Source organism: Arachis ipaensis, chromosome B7 (assembly GCF_059453495.1).
Source record: "Arachis ipaensis isolate K30076 ecotype BB chromosome B7, ASM5945349v1, whole genome shotgun sequence".
Lineage (NCBI taxonomy): Eukaryota > Viridiplantae > Streptophyta > Magnoliopsida > Fabales > Fabaceae > Arachis > Arachis ipaensis.
The window spans coordinates 143,314,296-143,329,660 of record NC_142442.1 but is presented as its reverse complement, the minus strand read 5'-3'; the positions used below and the strand labels follow the sequence as shown (position 1 = coordinate 143,329,660).

The window sequence follows — 15,365 nt, the reverse complement described above, 5'->3', positions numbered from 1 at the left end:
AGGGACTCATGGTGTATACATAATTAATATAATTTTATTCTATCACCCACTTCCTTTTCGCAATCAGTAGTAATAAACTTGTTAAACATATACATAATTTTATCAGTAAAATTTACATTATAAAATTATATAATTAATTAACAACTAACATTAATAATATAAAATATTTTGTTACGACAATATGTCAATATATAAACTAATTAACGTATACTTTGATAAAAAAAATTGTTTTTACTAGCAAGTCATGGTACGTTCCTATTTCCTAATGATATCTGCATCTCTCGTCTCTCTACTCTCATACAGTCGAATGAAAATGATATGTGTATTATTTCCAACTAATAAAGAATCGCGACCACGTGAGTATAAGAAACAAACGAAATGAAGAAGTAACCAAAAAAACAAAAACGAAATGAAGAGTAGTTATCCAATTTCTTATACGAGAGCATACAAATGGGTGATAAACTGATAATGCACACAGTCAAATAGGAGTGACGTATCACACCACATAAAAGTTCGCTATTTTTTAGAAAAGCAATCTATTATCTCTTATTTATTATATATTATTAATTTTATTATTAAAATATATTTTATATTATTATTTTATTACTCTTTTTCTATTTTTCTCGTTCATTCACTACTTTATTTTTTTTATATATTATTATTAATAACTAATTACAAATTTAACAATCAAATATCGTAACATAATATTTTTCAATTACATTTAAATTAAATTAATATTAAAATTAAAATATAACTATATTAGATATTATATATTATTAACTAATTTAATAGACAAAATATATCATATGATATTTTTTTAATAAAATTTAAAAAAAATATTTTCTTTTAAAATTAATAAACTTCTTTCTTATATTTTTTTATCTATCTCTCCCTTTTTTCATTTCTCTCTATTCTTCTCACTTTATATATAATTTATAATTTATATTAATAATTTAACAAATAAAATGCATCATTAGATATTTTTTATTGTAATTAAAATAATTTTTTTTAAATTACCAAACCCTCCCTTTCATTCTTGTTCTTTATCTTTTTTTCTCTTTTCTCTCGTTCTCTATTTTTCTTTACATTTCTGTTTTATAAAAAACAAAATTAACAACATAATATAATTTAAAAAATAAAAGATATTATTATATGCATATTTTTATTTAATTTTTAAAATTTTATTGCTTATTTTTTTAGTTTATATTTTCACTTTTTTTTAAATATTTATTACATATAATTTAAAAAAAATATTAATATTGTGATTAAAAGTTAGACTCAAGATTCAATTATTTTTTAAAAAGTAATTTTGAGTTAATTTATAACTATTAATATAAATTTTTTTAGGCTAATATCTAATTATATTTTTATATACATAGAAAAAATAATATTTTTAAATAGTAAACAAAAAAAGTAATTATTTTTACTTGTGTAACAAACTTAACACCTAATCAAATATAAAAATATACACATTAAATTTTTTAAAATTTTAAATAACAAATATTAAAATTAATTATTAATAAAAATTAAACTCTTTCGTATGAAAATAATAACTAAAAATTTTATTGTTTAATTTTTTTTATCTACAAAAATTCTACTCTTTTTAGTTAATGAAATTTTTGTTCCATATAATTTTTTTATAAAAATAATTTAATTTTATAAATTTTTTATATTATAATTTATAATGTTAAAATATAATCGATATAATTTTAAAAAAATTATATTTCTGTAATAATATTACAAGTAAAAATATTAGTTTTACATTAATTTGGTAACAATTGCCTAGCTAATTACCAGCAAGTAGAACGAAAAAAGTAGATAGGTGCAGTGTAAAATGATGGAAGAATGCGCTGGTTTTAGAGGTAGATGAATGAATTATACATTATGCATACAATAATTATTAATTAAGCATTACTAGGACGGCTAAGACTAATACCAAAATACCATTATGCTGCTTAAAGTAGCAAACTACAAAAGATGAAGTTATGAGCTGCCACTGGCGTAGATCGAGGGGTCCACCGCAATCTGACCAAGTGAGCCCATGGGCCCCACCACTTTATCCCCATGTGAGTCAAGACTCCTTCCCAGCTGGATCTGTCCAATTGCTGGGTCTTTTTTTTCTGGGTCCACTCTATTGCTATCGCTGCTAATAAGCGCCAAAGTTTATGTAATCCGATCCTAATAATCTGATTAAAGTATAAACACACGATGTTAGCGGATAACAGTTTTCGTTTTCAATGAATAATAATAAAATGTTTAACAGAAGCTAAGTAGCTAACTGCATAGTGCATGCAAACGGTGAGTGAAAGAAACCGAAGAACGAGTGCTACTATGGCACCTGTGAAGTGTGGACGTCACTGATTATGACGGTGCACCGCAAAATGGCGAATATGGTTCCGCGTCACGTGGCTTTGTGCGTTGTTGGAATTCCTTTTCCTTTTTCTTCCTTTGTTCCCAAACTCCACATAAGCTCAGCTAGATTATTATTTTATTATTATTATTCCATTCTCTCAAACCAGCTTATCTTAATTTCAACCCTTGCTTAATTTGATTTGCCACTCCTATTCCTTCTTTGGTTGTTGTTATTATTCACTTTGCACACCATTCTCAGTCACAATAATTAGGTGAATATGATTTTGCGCAATAAAGAAATAAATTAAGAATAAAGGAATCCTCTAAAAAAGGTAGAAAAGGGGCCGTTGGGGGGGGGGGGTAAAGGTGTAAATGTGATGTGATCAGAAGAAGAATGACAGTGCCGTTGGAAAGCGGAAGTGAGGGGCAAAATGGGAAAATGGTGAGAAAATGTGAAAAGCACGCGAGCAGAGTAGAATGAGAGAGAATGCAGTGATGTGAAGGCGAAGGGAAAATGATAGTGGTTGTTGCTGTCCATACAGTTACCTGGCTCAGCTTGCTTATCAGGCCGTCTTGTTTCCACAACTACCCTTTCCTCTCTATCTCACATTACTCACTAAAAGAAAAAACACTACTATATTGCTTCCTCTCTCTACCACTGTTGGAGACTCTCTCCTCTCTTGGCATTTTCTCATCGCAGCGAAATTGATCGTTTTTTGGTTCAGAGATACAGATACAGTGCTGGTTATTGAGGTGGAGCTGGATTTCAGTGATGGAAGCAGCAGGGGAAGACTGTTGCGTTAAGGTTGCGGTCCATGTACGGCCGCTCATCGCCGACGAGAAGCTTCAAGGCTGCAAAGACTGTGTTACCGTCGTTCCTGGGAAGCCTCAGGTGCATTTTACTGAAAGTCTGAATCACATTGTCGTTGAGTCGAGAATATTTTCGGTCCTGCATTATATTGTGTTTTCCTCTTTCGGAATGAGTTATTTGGTTGTTGATGATTCTGATTTCTGCGGTGATCTGGATCCGAAATTTTGCTTACGTGACTAAAAGAGTTTTCTGACTATCGAGTTTGGAATTCACTTTTATGATCCGATACTTATTTGGGATATTTATTTGACTTCATTCTTCTATTTTTGGTGTAAGTTTCTGAAACGTCATTTTGGTGGCTACATTTTCGGCATTTGGAAGGGGAATAAGGCTTTTATCCAGTTTTTGCATATTTCGGCTTTGTCCCTAAGGAAACGATCTTTGCCCGAAAGTAAAGCATTGTTTTCAACGGTTCAACTTTAGCATTGAAAGAAGTTGAAGAAAGAAATAATTATTAAAACAAGTGATTTTTCAAATCTAAGGCAGTAATTTATTGTCGTTCATATAGAATCTTACAGCAAGTGCATTTTTTTGGATATGTAAACTGGTTGTGGTTTCTAATTGTATTTTCATAATCCTTCAATTAATATAAATCATATATAAATCATTACGTACAAGAACTCTTTTTATAAATGAAATGAATTATTTTATTTAGGGATTGTGAATGCAAAGTAATTGTACATGATTACAAGCTGGTCTTTGTAAATGAAAGTAGCTTGTTATTTTCCTGGTATTGTAGCCATATAATTTCTTCTGTTCATGTTTTTTTTTTCAGCTTCTAATCATGTCACAATTCCACTGCTGTATCTGGTCAGAAAGCATCAGCTGATTTCTTTTTTGTCGATAGTTCATAGTTTCTTTTTCTTTAGTCTTTTATGAAGTCATCACACATACTGTATATTTCTGCATATGCTCCCACGTCCAATTGAAAGCATTTAACTATTCTTATTTTCACCCAGCGTTAGCATTCTTTATATTTTTTTATGTATCTACGTGCATGTGTTAGCATGGATATTAATTCTCATTTAAGTGTCTAAATATTTGGGCGGAAAATCATACGCTAATGGTTGCTGTAATACAGGTACAAATTGGTGCTCATTCCTTTACATTTGATCACGTTTATGGAAGCACTGGCTCTTCCTCGAGTGGCATGTTTGAAGAATGTGTTGCTCCTCTTGTTGATGGCTTGTTCCAAGGGTATAATGCTACTGTTCTTGCATATGGTCAGGTATGATTATTGCTTAAAAGGACTAGAGCTTGCCATTACACTTCTAATTATTCTGCATTTAAAACTTCCACTCCATTGCAGACAGGTTCTGGGAAAACGTACACAATGGGAACTGGCTTGAAGGATGGTTGCCAAACAGGAATAGTACCCCAAGTTATGAATGTCTTGTTTAACAAAATTGGAACCTTAAGAAACCAGATTGAATTTCGGCTGAATGTTTCCTTTATTGAGGTCTGTTTATTACTGTTTGCAGCATGATTTTCTTATTTTAATTGTTCTTTATTTTCTAGAATTAATAGTCAAAATAGTCCTGAAAGTTATGCGTGTGTCAATTTGGTCCTTGAAAGATTAGATGCCTCAAATTAGCCTTGAAAGATACAACTGAGTTAGATTGGTATTCCGTTAGCTAGATGACAACATGTGGCATAAATAATTTTGTGACACGATATTGACAAAGGGATCAATTTGATTCATTATTGCATCTTTTAGGTACCAATTTGAGCCATTTTATCTTTTAATTCGTGATCTTTCAGGACTACTTTTGACCGTTATCTATCATTATCTGTAATTAATAGAATATATTTCATATGTGCAAAGTTGTTAAGAATATTTGTCTGAAAAAAAGCTTTTGATTGTAAAAAGATTCTTAAAGAGGAAGTGAGAGACTTGCTGGATCCCTCCTCCGTGAGCAAATCAGACACTGCAAATGGACATGCAGGAAAAGTGATTTCTCCTGGAAAGCCACCAATACAAATTCGTGAGACTTCAAATGGTGTCATTACCCTTGCTGGATCTACTGAAGTCAGTGTTACAACGCTAAAAGAAATGGCTACTTGCCTAGAACAGGGTTCATTGAGCAGAGCAACTGGAAGCACAAATATGAACAACCAATCAAGGTTGATTATGCAGTTTTCTTCTCATCTTTGAACTGCATAATTTTTTTTTTATCAATGAAATATTTATCTGAATTTTAGACTCTTGAAAACTTTTGTATAGCTTACAAGGTACTAGTAGAGCAAGAGAGGTGCCACATAACATTCTATCAGATAATAAATCAATAACTAACTGAAGATATTTTATATAGTGTACCTTTGGCATCTCTTTGTTTAAACTCCCTGCCAATTTAAGCATCCAACAGTGCGATTGAGCTCATAAGCTTTAATTTGTATTGTTTCCTTTAAAAGCAGTTCCATATGGAATGTTTTGGAATTTCATGCTGAAAGTGAGTAATTAATAGATAGATCTTTTGTACTGCAAGAAGGCTTGCAATTTTGGAACACTCAATTTACTTGTAATTATCAGTGCAAATTAGACTCTTGTTCCTTTCAACATCTGTTTAACTGTTACTATTTATTCTATTGTAGTTCTCATCTATGAATTATGGTTCCTGATTTTATAAAAAAAATTATTCTTATTCAATTATTTACTCAACTAGTCGATCGCATGCCATCTTCACGATTACATTAGAGCAAATGCGGAAGCTCAATATTCCTGGCGACAACAACTTGAATGATGCAATGAATGAAGAGTATCTTTGTGCAAAGTTGCACTTAGTAGATCTAGCTGGATCAGAACGAGCTAAAAGAACAGGTTCTGATGGTTTGCGTTTTAAAGAAGGTTAGTTTGAGACATATTTTTACTGATATCTTTTAGGCTTGCTTTTGCGATAATGTATTGACTTGTATCTTTAACCTCTCAAATAGGAGTCCACATTAACAAAGGCCTTCTTGCACTTGGTAATGTCATTAGTGCACTTGGTGATGAAAAGAAGCGAAAGGAAGGCATTCATGTTCCGTACAGGGATAGTAAACTTACTAGGCTTCTGCAGGTTTGGTATCTTTATATCTAACCTTCTTTATGGAGCATATACTCCTCTTTGTTATGGCATTGCCTAGAAGAAAAGAAATAATTATTACTGATATATACGAATCAGAAACCTGTATATTCAATCTTTTGTAACTAAGCTTTCTTTGATATTTGTAGTTAAAGAGTATTTTTCTTAAAGATATTTTTCATGGTTGACTATAATTGAATGGTTTTGCAGGATTCTCTTGGAGGTAACAGCAGAACTGTTATGATAGGTAGGTTTTCTTTATCTTAATTGTATGCTGTAAATTCTATTGTTTTGCCTCCTATAATTAACCTTCTATTGGTAAGCTTCAAACAAAGATAACAAAATCAGCAGTGTATGTGAAAAGAGCACAAGGCAGGCACAAATGTTAGCAATGAACAAGATTATACCTTAACTTTTAACAGATTTACTGAATGCAACATATCTTTGGAATAATGCTGCTTTCCCATTTTGTGTTTGGGATTTATTTCATAAACTGCCAAGTTGCATCTTAAGATTGGCTGTTGTTGAATTATTGTTTTTTCTTCATATATTGAAAAGATATTTCCTTTTCAGCCTGCATAAGTCCTGCTGATATTAATGCTGAGGAAACCCTTAACACTTTGAAGTATGCAAATCGTGCGCGTAATATCCAAAATAAGCCTGTTGTAAGTAGCTGTATAATTTCTTTATTTAACAAATCTATATTTGTTATTATGGTATCTGCTGAGCTCTTTTTGTTATTTATATAATAGATCAATAGAGACCCCATGTCAACTGAGATGCTAAAGATGCGCCAACAGCTAGAGTATTTGCAGGCAGAACTTTGTGCTCGTTCTGGCAACTCTTCTGAGGAAGTTCAGGTACTTTGCTTTTGTTAGATTGAATCTTCAATGACGTATTTATTACCTAAATACATTTCCTAAAATGGGTTAGTACTTAGTAATAAAAATATTCACATTTACAGTGCATGGATGGAAATCATGTGTTGGTTATTTAAAAAGAAAAGCATCCTGTTCAGCCTTTTAACTAATATAATTTGAAAGGGTTTGTTATCATACCACAAATATATACTCATCTTATAACTGATTATGTAGGTCCTTAAGGAAAGAATTGCTTGGCTTGAAGCTACCAATGAAGATCTCTGCCGGGAACTTCATGAATACCGCAGTAGATGCTCTGTTGTAGGACAATGTGACAAGGATGCTTATGTATGTTTTTTCTTCTGCTGATATTCTTGTTTGACTAAGTTTTTTCTCAGATACTTTTTAAATGCCGATGTTTGTGCTTTCACCTCTTGGCGTTTGATTCCACTTTATAAAGTGGATTCATGATATTTGCTGGATGGCTTATGGACACAATCCTTGAATACATTTCAGGATAGTAGTGCATGCAATGTGAAGATTGATGGTCTTAAGCGGAGCTTACCTATCATAGCACATGATTATTCAATGAGTGAAACAGCTGGTAAAACTATTCTGCAACGTGCTTTAACTATGTTATTAATGCCAGTTGTAAACAGTAAAGATGTTCTTGCTTCGCACGGGTCTTGTGCTTTTTCTGCTACTACTTAATCAGTTGTTGCTAAAACTGACATATTCAGGGTATTAATTGCCAATTTTATCAGGTGAATCTAGGGAAATTGAAGAAGTAACCAAAGAGTGGGAGCACACACTTCTGCAAAATAGTATGGACAGAGAGTTACACGAGTTGAATAAACGCTTGGAGCAGAAGGAGGTTGTTATAATGCATATATTAATAATATATATCCATTATGTATTATGCATCAATGAATAACATATTTAATTTAAATCGACATAACAATGTGTCCTTGATTCTGATATTCATATTGTGTCTTTGTTATCTTAGTAAATTGATTTGTTTTACTTGAGTCAATTTCCTCGGCAAAGTATGCACATAGCTCAATAACTTTGTGATGCTTCTAAAATGATCAGATTATTCATCATGATGGAGTTGAGTAGCTCCATATATATATAACAGCAAATTGGTTTTCTCGTAGCTCCATATATTATTGGAGAATTTAAAAACATTACTATTAAACTCTATTTGAGATTTGTCCATATTTTCTTCTGCTCGTTTTCTCATTAATGCACATAGTGGGATTGATGTATTTGCAGTCTGAGATGAAACTTTTTGGTGTATCCGATGCTGAAGTACTCAAGCAGCACTTTGGAAGGAAGATTATGGAACTGGAGGATGAGAAGAGAGTAGTGCAGGTTCTATAGAAGTTATGCAAAGTAATTTTGACCCTACAAAATTCATTGGTATTCATATATGCTTCTGATTTGCTAATGCAGAGAGAGAGAGATCATCTTCTGGCTGAAGTTGAAAACCTTGCTGCCAATTCTGATGGACAAACACAGAAACTAGAGGATACCCATGCCCAAAAACTGAAAGAACTTGAAGCACAGGTGGACAACCTAATTTCACTTTTTTACCAATTTATTTCTCCATTTGCAAGACCTAAATTGGAAGATATTCTTTAATTGCAAAATATTTTTAAAACTCTGCATGGTAGATTCTTGATCTGAAGAAGAAGCAAGAGAGCCAGGTCCAGCTTACGAAACAAAAGCAAAAAAGTGATGAAGCGGCAAAGAAACTGCAAGATGAGATTCAAGCTATAAAAGCCCAAAAGGTAGACGGCTTTTTTTCCTTCAAATCCATAGTTTTAATCACGTAATATACTCATTTTCTTCATAACCTGAATACTGTTGCAGGTTCAATTGCAACACAGGATCAAACAAGAGGCGGAGCAGTTTCGACAATGGAAGGCTTCTAGAGAGAAAGAGCTGTTGCAGGTATGAGGCTTCCCCTTATTCTCATTTTGTTAATCGGCTCATGCAACTGATCAACAATATCTAAAGAAAATGAAAATTCACCAATTAATTTTTATTTCAAGATGAAACAATTGTGTCTTTATCATTTGAATGTTTCTTTGAAAAAATAATAAACATCAATTTATGGTTGCTTTATAGTTCTCTAAAGCTTGCAAAAAGTACACATAAAAAACAGTTACGGGCCAGGGCCTGTTTTGCTTGCATCTTCCTTTATTATCGGTCTGCTAATTGATCACATTGTATTCATTATATGTTTATGAAAGCAGTTAAGGAAAGAAGGAAGAAGAAATGAGTATGAAAGGCATAAGCTGCAGGCTTTAAATCAGCGCCAGAAAATGGTAAGTGTTTAGAATTTGTAAGATGGTTGCTTTACTAGTGAAACCTCATGGGTCTTATGTTATTGATTCGGTGATGAGTGATGACACCGGAAAATACGAGCGGTTTTAAACCATTATTCTTAGATTTCCACTACAGCAAATTTCAGGAAATTTATTAGTGTCCAAGAGGTACAAAAATAAAGCATACTCAAAGTTGTTAGCTATTTCATTTTTTTTAGTAGTTAACATTCTCTCGGGAATAAATTTGCCTGTCTTCCACTCTTCTTCTAGATGTCAAATGTATGCAAAGCAAGCCTTTTTTTGGTCCGAAAGTTAAATGAAACTATTTTACTCTAGTTTTAAGAAGCCAACTCAAATAGGCATGATGTGAGTACTCATATTTATGTTACTTCCATTCAAAATGCATAATTCTTGATAGGATTTTAGTTTTATAGTTGACTTCTGTGGTTGGTCTGATGCATGAATAACCATGTTAATGAACATGTATTTTCAGGTCCTTCAGAGAAAAACCGAAGAGGCTGCAATGGCCACCAAGAGGTTAAAGGAGTTGTTAGAAGCTCGTAAAGTTTCTAGCCGAGACACTTCAGGTAATTAGTGGAAAAATAATCAAATAAGCTTTTGAGGAGTCCAAAAATTGATGTTGCCTTAATGCATTAAGAGACTAACTTTTAGTGAATTGCACTGCATAGACTATTCTTTTGTTTTGATATTCTTCTATTTCATCTTCCAGTTATAATTAATGGAAGTGGAACAAATGGCCAGGTAATGAGCTCTACTTCCTCCTTTTTGGTTTGCTTTATATCCACTATTCTTAAACAAGTTCTTTATTTTAATCTTTTAGACCAATGAGAAGTCCTTACAGCGGTGGCTTGATCATGAATTAGAAGTCATGGTCAAGGAGCACGAAGTTCGTTTTGAATACGAGAAACAAAGCGAAGTGTAAGTAAAACATGTTCATTTATTAGTTTTGTGGCTGATTGATGTTAGGGTAGTCTTTAATTTCATGATGCAATCTTTAGGCGAGCTGCCCTTGCTGAGGAATTAGCAATGTTGAAGCAAGTAAATGAATTTGCTGCCAAAGGTCTTAGTCCTCCAAGAGGAAAGAATGGATTTGCCAGGTTTTCTTTCTATTCATCTATTGTGTAAATCTAATTTAATTTGCTGATTCATACGTCGTTACTGTTGAAAGAATTGCATGGAATATAGAAAGGATAACATTGATATTCCTGATTGCTTTTTTAACAATTGTCTTTCTCAGAGCATCCTCCATGTCACCAAATGCAAGAACGGCCAGAATAGCTTCACTGGAGAGCATGCTAAGCATATCATCTAATTCACTTGTGGCAATGGCTTCTCAGCTTTCCGAGGCAGAAGAACGAGAACGGGCCTTCACAAATAGGGGACGCTGGAATCAGTTGCGCTCAATGGGAGAAGCCAAGAATTTGCTTCAATATATGTTCAATTCGGTCGCAGATGCTAGGTGCTTTATTTGACATCAACAGCTTTTTCTCCGCTATCAGTGTTTGTGTTTCCCCATATTATAGAAATAAGCAAAGTGAACAATTTGATATTTGAACATGAAAAAGGCACCTATTTAAAAACCGTGTTGAATTACTGTATAAGTAATACATATACTTCGCAATTTAGAGTGGCATATGCTACTTTATACATTGAATCTGAATTATACGTTCCACCTATGTTAACAACAGGTGTCAACTCTGGGAGAGGGACATGGAGATCAGGGAAATGAAAGATCAAATCAAAGAACTTGTTGGTCTGTTACGCCAAAGTGAGATGAAGAGAAAGGAAACCGAGAAGGAGCTAAAGATGAGAGAGCAAGCTGTTACAACCACGTTGGCTACACCAACTTCTGTAAGATTATTGTTGCTTGGAAGCATTATGAATTAATTTGAAATTGAAGGTTTAACATCCTATTTAGCATAATTTTACAGTTTTTAATACTTAGTCTCAATGGACATGTAAGTTATTGCTGCAAAAAGGATAAAAGAGTTATTGTTGAGGATTGTTAGAAAGCTTTGCAGATTCTCACCAGTCATGAATATCTCCTTTTGTTTGGCATTCTATTACTTCAGTAAATCTTAGTGATTCTCAGCTGTCTACTGCTTTCCTTTGTTAGTATGTAGTAACTTCTCATCGCTCAACATTAACAGGGAAACACTCCAAATTCATTGAAACACTATGCTGAAGATATGAAGGGTCCCTTATCTCCAATGTCTGTGCCAGTACCAAAACAGCTAAAATTTACACCTGGGGTTGTTAATGGCTCTGTGAGAGAATCGACAGCCATAGATCAGGGTAGACGGGTAAGTTGATATTCATTTGTAAAAAAAAACTTTGTCATATGTCTTTCGCTGGCTATTTATGTCAAATTTGCTGCTATTGCAGATGGTACCTATCGGGCATCTTTCGATGAAGAAACTAGCAATTGCAGGACAAGCTTCAGGCAAACTATGGAGGTGGAAACGAAGTCATCATCAGTGGCTGTTACAATTCAAGTGGAAATGGCAGAAGCCATGGAGACTATCAGAATGGATTCGGCACAGTGATGAGACAATAATGAGATCAAAGCCACGTTCACAGGCTTTGACACATATCTTGTGATCATTACTGTGGCTCGGTATTTTTTGACCCACAAGAATGACCCTAGTCACAAGGCCCTGGAAATAACAGAACACTGGGTTCAGGTAGCATTAGTAAACTTTTGTTATTAGTTTATTTCTTTAAACAGTTTCATCACTTCATGCAATCTATTTGTCTGACGTGGACTTCTTGCAAGATTATATCCTTCAATGGAATATCCTCCTTTTAAAAAAATAAATATATCTCCATCTTCTATTTTTATATTTTTATCTGATTCTATGCTATAAAGGTTACCCATTGATGGAATATATTGTTCATAGCTGTGCTGACACTTCCTTTCTTTTGAAAACTGACAATTTAAGATGCATTGATCTAACATTCCACGTTTCTTGCAGCAGCGTAATATAAGTAAGTGGTTGCTGAAAGATATGCACCTATCAATCTTCAATAAGGCTGTCCAGATTTTGCATATTCTGCCATAATTGCTGTGTATGGAGCATCTTGTGAGGTGTGCTGCAAAGGAATGTTGCCCACTGCAGCGCAAATCTCGGGAAATAAAAAATACATGCGTAGATCTTCACTAGTCAAATTATGTTTGAAATTAGCTTGTTCATACCAACACTAGGAGAAAAATAGGATATTTTTTATGAAGTTCTGAAAATGTGTATTGAAGGTCCTTTATTCCATGTTGCAAAGTAAGTATTTTGTGGTAGTTTTGTGTTTACCCAATTGATTTCGTTGTCCATAGGTTTTAAGATGCATATTTAAGTCGCATAAATGAAGAAAATTCTTCTGTAGTTTTTTTCCCTAAGAAAATCCTGTGGGGCTTCTTGTGTGTAAAGATAGGTTAGCATATTGATAAGAGATTCTGCAATACAGGTTTCGTAACAAAAGGATGATTACGACGCGTCAACTTTTCCATTCTCCTCTCTCTTTTCCTTGTTTTTTCTTTGATGCAAATTTCTTTCGTTCCTTCACTTCCTTGCCTAACAAATTTGGGTTACAGCTCTTAATGCTTCACACAATGTAATACCAACTGAGACTTAAAACTTTGATGCCGGACCGGCGGACCGTTCATTACTTGTATAATGTATATATCTCCATGACTCCATCGTACTTGTTTGTCACTGCTTGCTGATCAAGTAAGTGATCAGGACCAGAAATCAGAATGACGAGCTTTAAGTGAAACGATAGAATTTAGTTTTTACTAATTGTAATTTTGTTTCATTTTATTATTTGATACATTTTTCTCCGTTGCATTACAGGTGTTAGTGAAAATAAATAGGTAAAAATTTCTTGTTCAAATGGTAAATAGAACTGTGTTCTATCAGGTTGGAGCCAATTCGTTGCAAGCCAAAATTAATAAGTGAGTTGGTCAATTTTTTGATAAACTAGAAAGATAAAAACTCACACAGCAGGTGTTTTTATATAAAGTTGATAATTAAGAATTGTTAGATTATAATTTAGTCAAACTTATTAAATCATCTAACGATTTTTAATGTTCATCTAACGATTCTTAATGTCAACTCCACGTGAAAAGAACTGCACTTAAGTCTTCACCAACTACAAAATATATGCTCAAAATGAAGTAGAGTTTTGTTATGGCAATGGGGGCATGGCCTCGCAAAGTTTTTATATAAACATTAGTAGTCTCTTCACAGAGTATTATTTGTCCAATTGGTTACTTTTTTAGGTATTTAGACCATGTTTAGTAGGGAACTCATCTCAATCCCTATTTATGGTCCACCTGTCATAAAAAGTAACTCCACGTCAGCTTTTGCATCATAAACAGTAAATAGAAACTTAAAATTTCTCTCTCTTCTCTATTAGGAAGAACTAACTTTAGTCCATGTTGTGGTCTCACTTAATTAATTAATTAAAATACTTAAAATTAATGTAATTATTTTTTTCAATAATATTATTTGAATTTATAAATTTAAAAATAATTCAGACTATTCAGTATTGAAAGATATGAATATTAAAACATTCATATATAACAATAATACACAATATATAATTCAAAATTACACTAATTTATAAAATTACTTAATACAAAAAAGAACATAATTAAGCTCTATAATTAATAAAAATAAGTAACCTAACCAAAAATTATTTTATAAAGTGTAAAAATTAAATTATTTTTTTATGTAAAAAAATTTAATTAATTATAATTTAATACAATAATATAAATAATTTTCAATATTTATTATAATATAAATAATTAATATCAATTATGAATTAAATAAAAATAAAATTATTTAATTATATTAATTATTATAATTATTAATAAATTAATTATAATTTAATTATTATTTAAATAATTAATATAAATTATTAATTAAATAAAAATATAATTATTTAATATAATTAATTATTATTAAATTAATTATGATTTAATCATTTAATATAATTATTTAATTAATTAAAATTTTATATAATTATTTATTTTTATAATAATTTATTATTTGACAAGTTATTATTAATTATCACAAGTCTTTATTTAAAAGAATTCTCCTCTCTCAAAAATCGTGTAAGAACTCTTTTTCTTTTTCCTCCAACGATTGATTTCTTTTTTTTGTCAGAAAGTGTTATTGGAATTAGAGCTTTGGATTTGCTCTTAACTTAATAACTTGAATACCTGGGTTCGAATTCATACTCATTCAAATTTTGACTAACTTAAAAAAATCAATTAAAAATAAACGATAAATCTGCAGTGGTGTTATTATTATTATTATTATTATTATTATTATTAGTAGTAGTAGTAGTAGTACACTGTACACGAGACTGTATATTTATTATTGTTATGACTAATTGATTATTCACCGTTTTGGTTATATTATTGTTATTGTTAGTTAATATTAGAAATACTAGTACTATTAAGATTATTATATTATTATTAGATTATTATTATTAGCACAACTGTTGTTATTATTATTTTTAATAATTTAATAAGTTTTTGAAAATACAAATCGCTTGTGTTGTTCGAAACAGGAAAAAAAAGGTAAAATGCCAAACACAACGTGCATTTTACAGGTTTTATTTCAAAACAAAAATTAAAACAAAATACAACCTGCATTTTGGATTGTTTAAAAAATAATAAAAATAAAGCCCAACTTACGATTTCTACTAATACAAAAAAGTGAGCCCATAATTGTAAAGGGACAACTGTACCCCGTAGCTTGTGCTTTATGTAATTCTCTGGGCCTAGGCCCCGTATACTTACCAAAAACAAAAAATACCAAGTAGGTGAAGTTTAAGCAAATACGTTAGCATCAGGTACCCGAAA

At 31.9% G+C, this 15,365-nt stretch overlaps 1 protein-coding gene across 2 annotated transcripts; it reads left to right on the top strand.

Moving 5' to 3' along the window:
• The first annotated feature begins 2,574 nt into the window (after positions 1-2,574).
• LOC107606396 (kinesin-like protein KIN-4A) lies at positions 2,575-13,003 on the top strand. 2 transcript variants are annotated; one of them, XM_016308463.3, is made up of 26 exons: positions 2,575-3,244; positions 4,305-4,451; positions 4,533-4,682; positions 5,094-5,347; positions 5,887-6,068; positions 6,155-6,279; positions 6,496-6,532; positions 6,859-6,950; positions 7,038-7,145; positions 7,380-7,493; positions 7,662-7,749; positions 7,910-8,019; positions 8,421-8,519; positions 8,601-8,714; positions 8,822-8,938; positions 9,021-9,101; positions 9,407-9,478; positions 9,972-10,065; positions 10,209-10,240; positions 10,320-10,417; positions 10,498-10,596; positions 10,737-10,958; positions 11,188-11,350; positions 11,650-11,802; positions 11,885-12,183; positions 12,475-13,003. In XM_016308463.3, exons 1-25 carry the CDS (start codon positions 3,125-3,127, stop codon positions 12,098-12,100), a joined length of 3,087 nt encoding a protein of 1,028 aa, XP_016163949.1. In that variant the 5' UTR covers positions 2,575-3,124; the 3' UTR covers positions 12,101-12,183; positions 12,475-13,003. The 2 variants fall into 2 exon arrangements, with proteins under 2 accessions (XP_016163949.1, XP_016163948.1); XM_016308462.2 differs by having other exon boundaries at positions 2,721-3,244; positions 12,478-13,003.
• Positions 13,004-15,365: the final 2,362 nt, after the last annotated feature.

What these genes read in the sequence shown, in the direction of transcription:
- LOC107606396 (XM_016308463.3), top strand. Translation starts at nt 3,125, where the DNA reads ATGGAAGCAGCAGGGGAAGACTGTTGCGTTAAGGTTGCGGTCCATGTA. An exon ending in TGAATGTTTCCTTTATTGAG is followed by an intron (nt 4,683 to 5,093) that starts GTCTGTTTATTA and finishes GATTGTAAAAAG; the next exon opens with ATTCTTAAAGAGGAAGTGAG. An exon ending in AACGCTTGGAGCAGAAGGAG is followed by an intron (nt 8,020 to 8,420) that starts GTTGTTATAATG and finishes ATGTATTTGCAG; the next exon opens with TCTGAGATGAAACTTTTTGG.